This window comes from Musca vetustissima, unplaced genomic scaffold, assembly GCF_032173495.1.
Source record: "Musca vetustissima isolate MV318-11 ecotype Yass unplaced genomic scaffold, APGP_CSIRO_Mvet_v1 utg12661, whole genome shotgun sequence".
Taxonomy (NCBI): Eukaryota; Metazoa; Arthropoda; class Insecta; order Diptera; family Muscidae; genus Musca; species Musca vetustissima.
In genome coordinates, this window is record NW_026879908.1 from 51,924 (window position 1) to 65,772 (window position 13,849).

Genomic DNA, 13,849 nt, shown 5'->3' on the forward strand with positions numbered 1-13,849 from the left:
CCACTGCTGATGCTGCTCCTTCTCACAATGTTGCCAACGAGTCTGGGAATTTAGAAAATGTATGTTCTTATATTTTTCTTGTCGTTTTTATTTCTTATTTTCATATTATTCTCAAAACAAAATTTTTTGACAAAAACGAAAGTCAAAACTTTAGCGTTTTTTTTCTTATCTCCACCTACCGCACAAGTTTTTCTTTATTGACTTTTGTTGTTTTCTCATTTCAGCCTTCATTTATAGCCTCCGCCGACATGCTGACTATGCCATCGGAATTGCTACACAACCATTTAAGGACAATTGATCCAGAAACTGCCAATCGCATCCATCCAAATAATAAACGTAAAATAATGAGGTAAGTCGATACATTTGGGCGCATTTTTTTACTCCTGCTCTTTGTGCGGTCAATGCACACAGAAAAAATTAAATATTTTTTTAAAATTCAATGTCTCTGTTGATGATGTTGACGGAAATTTTATGGCACAGTGATAATGAATGTACAAATTAAAAATACAAAAATGGGTCATAGTGTTTTAAGGAGACGAACCAATTTCAGATAATTTTTCCCATCGGCAGTTATGATATATTTTAGTTCCTCACACGTAATCGTTTTATTTGCGGTTAAAACCCTCTGAAAACTTAAATGGCTCAGGGTCGTTAAGTCTTAAAAAAATGTTTTCTTCCCCAAGATCTCAGAATCATAATTTTCTTTATAGACGAATATCCAATCACAGTCACTACGTAGCTAAAGCGAATTGTAAATCCTGTGTGGTCTAAACTTGGCAGACATTAACAAATATTAAAAAAAAAATCACGCCTATATTTAGATCATGAAAAAATATGTTTAAAAAATCTACGTCTACATTTAGGCCATGAAAAAATATGTTTAAAAAAATCCACGCCTATATTTAGGTCATGAAAAAATATGTTTAAAAAATCCACGTCTATATTTAGGCCATGAAAAAATATGTTTAAAAAAAATCCACGCCTATATTTAGGTCATGAAAAAATATGTTTAAAAAAATCAACGCCTGTGCCTAGGCCATGAAAAAATATGTTTAAAAAAATCCACGCCTATATTTAGGCCATGAAAAATTATGTTTAAAAAGTCTAGGCCTATAATTAGGCCATAAAAATATATTTAAAAAATCCACGGCTATATTTAGGCTGGTATTTATAAACATATGCACAAAGACATAATACCCAGCGTCTAAAGTTACAGATTGGTCTGAAATCGACAGTTTCGTCATTTACTCTTATTAATAAAATGAAGAGAACCCTTTATAGCGTTTTGACGCCTTACTAATTAGCCAGTCACACTTATTCATTTGTAAAATTTCTAAATTAAAATCTAAATAAAAACTGCTAATTGCAAGACTGTTAAAATTTAATTGCACTCAAATAACAACAGAACATCAGGAAGCAAGTGGCTGTCGTTCAATCAAGATCTTGAAGTTTTGGCTACTGGTTTGTGCCACTACCACAACCCCATGCCAGAGCTAGCCACTGAACTGAATACCACTAATGTTTGGTCAATGGATTAATTGGTAACTGCATTTAAATGGTTTCTAATTTCAAAAAAACAAAAAGTGAGCCACCAGCCAGACATGCATTCGATCTTCATCAGAATGCCAGTAGGCCAGAACCGACACTCTAGCACCCGCGTCATCTAAACGTCTACGCGAGCCATAGGGATAACTAGCCACTCAACGAATAAACTTATTAGTCAAAAAGTATATTTCCGTATTTTGTTTGCAGGGTAGGGAGGAGTGGATATATGGATACATCAAAGTTTTATTTGCCGAAAAAGCTGTTCATTCCATTTTTATTCTGCAGCTTTATTTCTTTGTTTTATTTTCTTCCTCCTTTTGTCTTTCATATTTCTTGTGAGCGTTATGGGGAGTATCTCTGCTGTCTGATCTAGAAACCTGAAACCTACAGCATATAAATAAACATAAAGACAGAGAGACACACGAGAGGACGGACATGCGAACAGACAGACCTACAATACGGACGTAGTCGAATTAAAATTTCTGGCCGATTAAATATGTATGATAGGTTGAAACGGAACAATGGCAACAACAACAAGTACCAACTGTCAGTCATCGAGGAAACGTGTTCACAATTAAACAGAAGTAAAAATTATTGCAACTTCTCACGTGCATTTTATAAAATATATTAAATATGGACAATAATAGAGTGGGTTGTGGATTTTATAAAGCAAGAACTAAAAATACATTACAGAACTTTTGTAGAATATTTATTCTAAGGTACTTCAAAGGTCGTAGAGCGTGGATTTTTTAATGAATATTTTTTCAAGGGCTATCAGATGCGTTGATTTTTTAAAGAAAATTTTTTCAAAGGACTGATCTGGATTTATTAGAGAATACTTTTTCAAAGGATCGACCATCCAAGGCGTGGATTTATTAAAGAATATTTTTTCAAAGGATCGACCATCCAAGGCGTGGATTTATTAAAGAATATTTTTTCAAAGGATCGACCATCCAAGGCGTGGATTTATTAAAGAATATTTTTTCAAAGGATCGACCATCCAAGGCGTGGATTTATTAAAGAATATTTTTTCAAAGGATCGACCATCCAAGGCGTGGATTTATTAAAGAATATTTTTTCAAAGGATCGACCATCCAAGGCGTGGATTTATTAAAGAATATTTTTTCAAAGGATCGACCATCCAAGGCGTGGATTTATTAAAGAATATTTTTTCAAAGGATCGACCATCCAAGGCGTGGATTTATTAAAGAATATTTTTTCAAAGGATCGACCATCCAAGGCGTGGATTTATTAAAGAATATTTTTTCAAAGGATCGACCATCCAAGGCGTGGATTTATTAAAGAATATTTTTTCAAAGGATCGACCATCCAAGGCGTGGATTTATTAAAGAATATTTTTTCAAAGGATCGACCATCCAAGGCGTGGATTTATTAAAGAATATTTTTTCAAAGGATCGACCATCCAAGGCGTGGATTTATTAAAGAATATTTTTTCAAAGGATCGACCATCCAAGGCGTGGATTTATTAAAGAATATTTTTTCAAAGGATCGACCATCCAAGGCGTGGATTTATTAAAGAATATTTTTTCAAAGGATCGACCATCCAAGGCGTGGATTTATTAAAGAATATTTTTTCAAAGGATCGACCATCCAAGGCGTGGATTTATTAAAGAATATTTTTTCAAAGGATCGACCATCCAAGGCGTGGATTTATTAAAGAATATTTTTTCAAAGGATCGACCATCCAAGGCGTGGATTTATTAAAGAATATTTTTTCAAAGGATCGACCATCCAAGGCGTGGATTTATTAAAGAATATTTTTTCAAGGACCTATAGAGGCGTAAGTTTATAAAAGAATATTTTTTCAAGGACCTATAAAGGCGTAAGTTTATAAAAGAATATTTTTTCAAGGACCTATAAAGGCGTAAGTTTATAAAAGAATATTTTTTCAAGGACCTATAAAGGCGTAAGTTTATAAAAGAATATTTTTTCAAGGACCTATAAAGGCGTAAGTTTATAAAAGAATATTTTCTCAAGGACCAAAGACCCATTCTTATAATTTTATAATTTATAAATTGTAACTTTTTTTGTTCTGTTTCACCTTATCCGGCCAGGCTTATCCATGTCTTATTGGATTTCGTGTCATTTTATTGTGTTCAAGCGATGAAAACTTTTGCACTCAACTCAACAAGAGAATTAATTTAATTTAAATTAAAGTAACTACATTTCAAGATTACAACAATGCTTCGTGCTACACCCCTACAAATTAAGAGTTTGAAATAAACTACAATGTTACAATAGAATTTGACTTCCAACAATAAAATCGAAAAATTTAAGTTAAAAAAAATGTATATTTAAAATCACATTCTCTCATCTGCCCCTGGACCACCAATGTAGATTATATTTGGAATCTGCACCCAACAGAATTGTAACCATAAGCTGTAAGCCATTTCGAAAGCAAATAATTTCTGGTTATTATTACCGGACATTTATTAAAATATTTCTTTTAAATATGTATATAACTTGAAGGTATTTAATTTTTACGCCATTTTCCACTGTCATAGCCCAATCAAAGAAAATTAGCGTTTAGTTACACTGCCATTACTGCACCCTGGCCAGACATACATATGGACGCTCGTATTAACCACAATTTCCACTTTTGAATTCGACCAGGCGCATCAAATTCATTTCAAGAAAGATTTAACGATTTTTCACTTTTTGTAAAATTTAAGAAACGCCAAGAAAAAAAAAAGAAACTTAAAAAAAATTGTCATGATTTATGGCTGGCCACTGCTGCCGCGCTTTAACAGCTAGCCAAGCAAGGAAGCAAACAGTCAGCCAGCCAGCTAGTCAGCTACTTATCTCTTCCGGGGCTCACGGTCCACTCGCAATGCAGTGTATGGCAGGTTGCCGGCAATTGGCTGGTCGTGGCGGTGGTGCGGTGCAATGGCTACCTCTTGGAATTGTCTACTTTTCACGTACTTGAGTTTTAATTGTGTTGACCCTTTTTTGTGGCAGTCGAAACAAACATTACGAGGTACATATATGATCTATATGTCGGTATGGACTCCAAACAACATAATACACCTTATGATTTGGGTTGCATATGTGCAAGCATTACCTATGCCAATTTTCACAAAGTTGAGTAGCAAGGGGGGGAGGTCGGTAGAGTAGGATAGGGAAGTTCTTCTTCCTTGGTAATTGTAATTTTTAATACGTTTTCAGTTTCTTTCTTTTTGTTTTTATTTCATTTTTTTGTCTATGTCGTTGAGGTTTTTTGCATTAAATTTTAACACACAACCACGACGATGATGATCTTTAATCATATCAAACCATAGGGAAGGGTAGGTAATCCCCAGTTAAAGAGATGACTGTGGATGATGATGAAGGTGCTGCTACTTCGGCTTCTACTCTGGTGTTGATGAGAATCGTTCGTGCAAAAAGTTTTGTCACGCTATTGGGTGAAACCAAGAAAAAAAAAACTGTCAGTCTGAATGCATTTAAACTTCTTTGTACATGAATACTCACTTATATGTATTTGAAGTGCTGAAAGGGGGAGAGGGGGAGGTACATAAAATTATTATTCCGAATTAAATTTGTTTTACATTTACAAGCTCTTTGTTACAAATATTAATATTGTTAAAAACTTTAAATATTTTTTAATAATTGACCCCTAATTTCTATTACAAAAATTTTGGTTGATATTAGATAGAAAATCTCCCAATCAAAAACTGTAAACGCCGTGGAATGGGGCCTCCACGGCACCTCCCATATTTCTATATCTGGACAACAGAATTTCTTTACACAAAATTTATATTTCAACCACCTAATCGGGACTTTTATATGGATGCTATAAAAAGTTCAGATCGATTTTAGGTAGTTTTAATATCCACCCCCTTACTGGAGCATCAATAAAGCCCTTAAGTCGTGGATGTTTTAAATAATTTTTGGAGCATCAATAAAGCCCCGAAGGCGTGGATTTTTTAAATAATTTTTGGAGCATCAATAAAGCCCGAAGGCGTGGATTTTTTAAATAATTTTTGGAGCATCAATAAAGCCCCGAAGGCGTGGATTTTTTAAATAATTTTTGGAGCATCAATAAAGCCCCGAAGGCGTGGATTTTTTAAAAAAAATTTTGGTACATCAATAAAGCCCCGAAGGCGTGGATTTTTTAAAAAAATTTTGGTACATCAATAAAGTCCCGAAGGCGTGGATTTTTTAAAAAAATTTTGGTACATCAATAAAGCCCCGAAGGCGTGGATTTTTTAAAAAAATGTTGGTACATCAATAAAGCCCCGAAGGCGTGGATTTTTTAAAAAAATTTTGGTACATCAATAAAGCCCCGATGGCGTGTTGTTTTTTATAATTTTTGGAGCATCAATAAAGCCCCGAAGGCGTGGATTTTTTTTAATAATTTTTGGAGCATCAATAAAGCCCCGAAGGCGTGGATTTTTTTAATAATTTTTGGAGCATCAATGAAGCCCCGAAGGCGTGGAGTTTTTAAGTAATTTTTGGAGCATCAATAAAGCCCCGAAGGCGTGGAGTTTTTAAATAATTGTTGGAGCATCAATGAAGCCCCGAAGGCGTGGATTTTTTAAATAATTTTTGGAGCATCAATAAAGGTCGAAAGGCGTGGATTTTTTAAATAATATTTGGAGCATCAATAAAGGTCGAAAGGCGTGGATTTTTTAAATAATATTTGGAGCATCAATAAAGGTCGAAAGGCGTGGATTTTTTAAATAATTTTTGGACCATCAATATATAAAAAATTAGTCCTGAGCGACTGAAGATTTTTTTGGAAAAAACAGTCCGTAGTGTCTATATATAATATACTCTGTGACTGGACCAAATTTCAAATTATGACCTAATGGAATTTATATTTTTTAAGCTCCTAACGTCTTATGTGCCAAAACTCCTCAACAACATAATTTCTCATGAAAATATTACACCGCACATATTTCGCAGAACTGTTTGGGAAAAGATAAAAGTTCAAATTCCTTTTCTTTACGACAAATAAAACAGGAAATCATGTCGAATGCAATGGTCGTGCTTGCCATACAAATGCGATAAGTCCACTTGAATGCCGCTTGAATGGAGCCCATTCAAGTTTGACTTAAAAATGTTTTTTTGAGTACCCCCCAAAATGCAGTGCGCGCCCTCTCTCCCACAGTTGAGTGCGAGTAACATTTATTTATTATAGACAAACAACAAATATTTTGTCAAAACCTTGAACTTATTTTTTTTTTGCACAAAATATCGTAACAGCTATCCCGGCAAACGACCTATCAAATGCAACAACAACAATAAAAACAAAAACTGAGTCTCACACATTGGAAATGCTCCCCAGAAATCATGAGTGTACCGACTGGGAATGAATGAATTGAACGTACGGACGGACGACAAACGAACGAACGAATGAAAAGTCAACAACGGGAGGAATACTATGGAAAGAAAAAAGGCCATTGTCTCATCAAAGTTTTGACCTTGAGAGACCGACAAACTAATAAATCATACCGCCATAGCAGTAAATATACAATTTAAATATTGCATTGGCTGGCGAGAAAAAAATCTGGTTTCAAGCTGCTGCTGCTACACTACAGAAATGGAGGTTAAGGTCAGTGTTACGATACTAGGATATTGAATGAATTGAGGTTTGTTTTTTTTCTTCTGCTGAGAAAAATGTCTTCGCAGAATAGATCTTATTTTTGTTTTTAGAAAAAATGACATTTAGTGAAATCTACAGAAATAGGGAAAAATTTCTCAAGACTGTTTTTTTTTTCTATAACCACAACATTTTTTCAATGACCATTACAGGCATGGTTTTTTTTAATTATTTTTCAAGGACCATTACAGGCGTATATTTTTTAAAAAATATTTTTGTAAATACCAACTCTGTATTAAATATGAATGTATTGAAAAACAAACTATTTTTCCTGAGTGACTGAGAATTTTTTTCATAGAGCAAAACCTGTCCTCAGCAAAAATCAGTGATCAGTGATTGAGGGTCTTTGCTATAGAAAAAAATCTGTCCTCAGTCACTGTGTATTTTACACTGATAATAGCTTTTACATAGAAGATATCCTCTGTCTGTGTGATTTTCTAATTTTGATATTAAATTTAATTTGAGTTTTTTTTTTATTATTTTTCCACCGAATCTGCCACTTTTATTAAACGTCATATATTTTACCCTTGTTATATTTTCAAACTGAATTGATGTTGTGGTCCATTTCTATTCCTAGATATTTCATATAATAATGGTATATGGAGGAAGGGAAGATTTATTTTTGTTCCTTCGATATTCAATCCCAAACACAAAACAAAAAAAAACTTTTTTTCATTTAACATAATTTCGGTAGAAAGATTGCCCACATGATTGCCAAACATAAAGAAGAACCCGCAATTGGCCACGCAAACACTTTAGCCGGAAGTTGTCAAAAATAAATGGGAGTTTAATATAAATTACAAAATTATGAGCTTTTTTACCCTCCTATTCCCCAATTTCAAATACTTTGTTGCAAAAGTTTTTTCTTTACACTGGTCACGATTAACAAAAGGGGGTTTGATTACCAGGCTACGATTTTTTGTGTTTTAAGATTTCTTTTTTCGGGGACTCTTTAAAGACAAAGACGAAGTTTGATCTGCAGATACTTATGTTCCACACATGAATGATAATCCACTCCGTATGCTTGGTTGGGTTTACATTTTATTTCAAAATAAAATAAATTAAATTTAATTTTTGTTGTGTTTTGTATAAATGAGCTTTTTATTAATTTTAAGCACATACACATGGTCATCATCCTTTCAAAGACGCGCGATGAAACCAATAAAATAACAACAAATTATTTGACAATAATTTGTTGTGGTAATATTTATGCATCAAAGACAACATTAAGTAAACAATTTTTATTTTGAATGACAAAAATCCGTTAAAAGTTTAGTTTGCAGTGTGTGCACAGTGGACTTTGGAAAAATATATTTTTTTATAAAACTCCACGCCATGGATGGTCGGTCCTTTGAAAAAATATATTTTTTTTTATAAAACTCCAACTCCTTTGAAAAAATAGTTTTTTTAATAAAACTTCACGCCTTGGATGGTCGGTTCTTTGATTTTTTTTTTTCTATAAAACTCCACGCCATGGATGGTCGGTCCTTTGAAAAAATATATTTTTTTTTATAAAACTCCACGCTTTGGATGGTCGGTCCTTTGAAAAATAGTTTTTTTAATAAAACTTCACGCCTTGGATGGTCGGTTCTTTGATTTTTTTTTCTATAAAACTCCACGCCTTGGATGGTCGGTTCTCTGAATTTTTTTTTTTATAAAACTCCACGCCTTGGATGGTCGATACTTTGAAAAAATGTTTTTTTTATAAAACTCCACGCCTTGGATGGTCGATACTTTGAAAAAATGTTTTTTTTTTTTTATAAAACTCCACGCCTTGGATGGTCGGTCTTTTAAAAAAATTATTCTTTAATAAATCCACGCCTTGGATGGTCGGTCCTTTGAACAAATTATTCTTCAATAAATCCACGCCTTGGATGGTCGGTCCTTTGAAAAAATATGCTTAAATAAATCCACGCCTTGGATGGTCGGTCCTTTAAAAAATTATTCTTTTATAAATCCACGCTTTGGATGGCTGGTCCTTTGAAAAAATGTTCTTTAATAAATCCATCCCTCGAAGTTTTAGAAAAAAATCCCACTGTTACTTCTTGTTTCTGGCAATATTTGCATTTGGTAAACAGAAAATATTCGACGATATCTTAATTCCCAAAAAAGAGGCAGACAATGTCCAAACGTTTATTTGAAATTCAGCAAAAAAAAAAAAAATAATACCAGTCAAAATACAATGAAAACAAAACTTTTTGACAGCTCATCCGCTGTTAATTTGACAGCTGCTGCAGATGTCTTTATTTTTGCCCACGTCCGTCCAGGCGTCTGTAAAAAAAACGAGTGCGTCAAATGCATTCGTGCAAGAAAATACACACAAACAATTCTTTCCAAAAAAGGGGTATATTGACGTTTTTTGGCAATCGGGTGGGGAGAGATGGGGGAGATTTGTTTTTATTTGATCATGTCTCATGAGTTTGATGACTCCACTAAATGGTAGATGACGACGATAATTCTTGTGACCACCATTCATTGATAGAGAGGTAGGTGTCAACGGCTTTTTACCAAAAGCCATCCACTGCCGATGATGATGGCAATGTGGTGGTCGTTTGCCTGAAACGCAAAAAAGTTGCCACCGTGTCCTTCAACTTTTCACATTCATTTGTGGAGGGGCGTACAAGTATGCATTTATGTACATAGGTACGTTTTTATTTAAATATATTTATTTTCCTCTTTTTTCCAATTTCAATAAATTCTGAAACGAAAAAACAATTCCTTTTATTTTCTTAAATTGGTGATTCATTCAAAACGTTTTAAGGCCACAGTTTGTTAATCCCTCTAATTTCGGCGCTGTTTCCCCTTATCGGTAGTCACCTTAAGCCGTTCCCGACAAAAAAAAGTATTACCAAAATTTATGCATTAAAATGAATGAATTGCATTCAAATGTTTTGCAGCTAATAAAAGGAGAACCAATGAAAGATTTTTGGTGTGTGAGTGTGTGTTTGTGTTTTTTTTTCGTTTATTTGGTATTCTATTGACATAGCTGTCAACTCAACTGTCTGTCTCTTTGTTGAGTGTGAGAAATCAAATTTTTTATAAGATTGACACTCAATTTGAATGACAGCTACGATTGACCATAGTCAAATAAATCATTTTAAGTTTTGAGGAAAAAATACTGAAATTCTTATTCGTGTGAGCCATTTCTTAGAGAGGCTCTACACTGATCCGACTAAACATATAGAAATATTTAGATAAGTCCTGAAGACAGACTTAATTTGTATTTTATAAAATAAAAGCCCCCTGTATTAACCTTGTACATTTTTTACACATTTTAGTAATCTTCCATAAGTGTTCTAAAGGACTTCCCTAGTAAACTTCTTCGACATATTCTTAGCTGGTTTGTCTGTCTGTCATACTGCATTGATTTATAGGTCTATGTTTTGGTATTGACTCCATATAGCGGTACCTCCATATTCGGCTTTTGGGGACTTTTGACACATTTTTATACAATATTTCAATTTTGTTATGTTTTATTTTTATTTTATGTTTTTATTAAGTAGCAAATTTTCCTAGAACAAATGATCAGCATGAATTCTCTTTTTAAGGCGGTCTCCATATAATGGTAGCTCCCAAATATGGATATTTCGGGGAGCATGGACACGTTTTTAAACATATATTTCATATTACGTTGAAACAAAAAGAAATCCATTATTTTTATATGAACCGTTTTCCGTTTTGTTGTATGATTTGCTGCCATTTTAAAGGTAACTTCATAATGTCTGTCTCATCGAAGTCCTGCTCTGTATTTGCAAAAAAACTATAGTAGTCGATTTTCACAATCCTCCCCAGATTCCAATTTTTTATACCCTCAGCCTTATGGCTAATATTGGTTTTCGACCCCATGTTTCTTAGGACCAAATCGGTTTCAGAAAATTTGGACTCGATTTACGCATTTCCGTCCGTCTGTCTGTCCGGCTGGCTGGTGCGCACTATAACTTTCGAAAGGAGCAACCGATTTCGACCAAACTTTGTACATCGTAATATTTCTTCCAATATCGGTCCATTCCTTCTGGTACCTTCTCCACGAATTGGTCAAAATTACACTTAAAATTAATTTTATAATAACATGCAAGCCTAGATCAAGCCCGAAGATGGGATCCATTGGTCCACTATTTGTGGAGACTTCCCCACAAATGGTCAACATTTTCCATATTTATAAATTCAATATTAGGCAAATGGAATGTCCGAGTTGAACTAAACTTGCATAACATATTCTATTAACCAAGCATATATCAAGATGGAAAATGGGACTCATCGGTCCACTTCTTTCTGGTTCCTCCCCCACAAATGGTTAAATTTTTTTATATTTATGAATCCAATATCAGACGATGTGAACCAATCTTTGCACAACATATTATCTTTACCAAGCCCAGATCAATACTGAAGATCGGACCCATTGGTCCACTCCTTCTGGTACCTCCCCCACAAAGGGTCAATATTTTCAATAATTATAAATCTAATATCAGGTGAATGGAATGTCGGATTTGAACCAAGCGTTGCCCAACCTAATATCTTTACCAGGTCTATATTAAGTCCTTCTGGTACCTCCCAAATGGTCAAAATTTTCCATATTTATAAATCCAATATTAAGCGAATGGAATACCCTATTTAAACCAAATTTTGCACAACATATTATCTTAATCAAGATCAAATCCGAAGGTGGGATCCGTCTTCCTTCTACCCTGGTACCTTTTACAAAAAGGCTCAATATTATCTATTTGATCAACATAAAATCCAAAACATCTTTAATTAAACATATGCCTTATATAAAACGAATAATAAAACCTGTGTATAACTCCGATGACCTCCGCAAACCATAAGGTGAAGGCTTATATCTGTCGGCAACGCCGACTGACACTTTTTTACTTGTTATCATTAAAGAAATTTTGCAATGCAAGAAAAAAATGATAATCGCTTGGTGCCAAGTCCAGACTGTATGGCGGATGCATTAAAACTTCCCAACCAAGCTCATACACCTCTCCTGTTGGCAAATTTTGGCCGTTTCTGGTCAATTTTAAATTATTTAAAACAGTTTTATGGTCGATTTTTAGCTCCTGGGCGATGTTACGAGGTGCACGGGGAGCATCTTTAACATCAAAAACTCTTTTCAATTTTTGAAATAAGAATACGGAAATCGACTTTCATTCATATTGACTAAACGAATATTTTCATTGAAAGGTCGATAATTAGTTTGAATGTTTTTGTCCGTGTTGACAACTATATAGGTCCACGCATTGTTATAGACTCAATGTAGAGTTCCCGCGTCGTCTTAGATATATTGATGATTCTAGTCCGTATGGGATTTTAAAGAATGAAGGATATCTCTAAAAATGATTTAGGCCAAACTTGAAATATGCTATTCTATATTTAAGCAGATTTACTGACCATTAATTATACGTCGCACATTTTGCGCATCATTTAAATGAGACCTAACAGTGAATTTGAACCGATGTTCACAAATTTCGATATCGTAAGTTCTTGGACCAAATACATACCCTCTTTTCCTGCCTATGGAATACGATATTTAAATTTAGGTTTTTACCACCTATATATATATTTTTTTTTGCGTATTTTCTTTTTCAAAAAAAGATTCACTTAACCTATTTTATTTATATGAAGCTATGGAATTTCAAATTTTTTGTCTTTCTGCCAGCTTCCTCTTCTTATTAAGGTCGAATAAAAATAGATTTTAAATTTGTTTATATTATTATTTGTTGTTTTCATTTTTTTTTTTTTTTTTTTTTTTTTGACACAATTTTATATCCTAGGCTTTTTGGCACTGACAAAGGATGGCATCAAATTTCATTTGTAGATATTTTCTTTTTTATTTTTTTGGATGCTGCTAAAATCACTTTCAATTAAAAGGCTATGCCTGCCATTCAGTCATTCGGCATTTCTGTGTGATGTCCAGCATTTATTGCCCATTAATCGATTAGTGGACGGTGGTGGTTGGCAACATTTAAAGAACTGTAATTTGATAAGAAGGCAAAGTTTTTTTTTCGTATTCACTTTTCATTTCCTTTTAAAAAAGAAAAGAAAAACAACATTTGCAATCTTTTGTTTTAATGTGGGTCACACGCGTGACTATTTGACGCACGTTTGCTGTGATAAGTTGTCACTGGCGTTTGAATGACAGAAGGAAAACTGAAAATTCTTTTATTTATTTTTTTGTTTAGAATGTTTTCAATAATGGTTTGAATTGAATGGGTCATGATTTTTTTTTTTTGACTCTATAGATTCTGTTGTAAATTACATTTTCTAATTCTAGCTCAATGTTGGTATGGAACTTTATACTAATGGAATTTTTTGAAAAAAATCTTTATCACTTAACCAAAGATGGAATATCTGGAATAAAATTTAATTTCACTGCATCTTGGCTTATCTGTTCACTACATACATTGTAAATGAAAAACATTTCAAACAATGTTTATTTTCCCGCCAATTTAATTTATTGTCTATTACACCATGTGTCAGAAATGTCTCATGGATTCTGCTTCGAAAGCATTAATCTACACATTTCGCTGACTAGCGTAAATTTTAATACACATCGATTAAATTATGGCTTTACGCGTGTGACCCTCATTCCTCCAAATACTCTAAAAAATGTGAGGAAATGGAATTGTTTTTTCTTTATACCGATAAGACGTCAATTGTAATCGATTTTTGTTGTAATCTCCA

At 33.6% G+C, this 13,849-nt stretch overlaps 1 protein-coding gene across 1 annotated transcript in view; it reads left to right on the plus strand.

Moving 5' to 3' along the window:
- The first annotated feature begins 231 nt into the window (after nucleotides 1–231).
- LOC133325112 (tRNA dimethylallyltransferase) overlaps nucleotides 232–13,849 on the plus strand; it is a 150,293-nt gene continuing 136,675 nt past the window's right edge. The window contains exon 1 of the mRNA XM_061533936.1: nucleotides 232–349. Within this exon, the coding sequence (XP_061389920.1) occupies nucleotides 249–349 (101 nt within the window). The 5' untranslated portion in view covers nucleotides 232–248. The remainder of the gene's footprint in view (nucleotides 350–13,849) is intronic.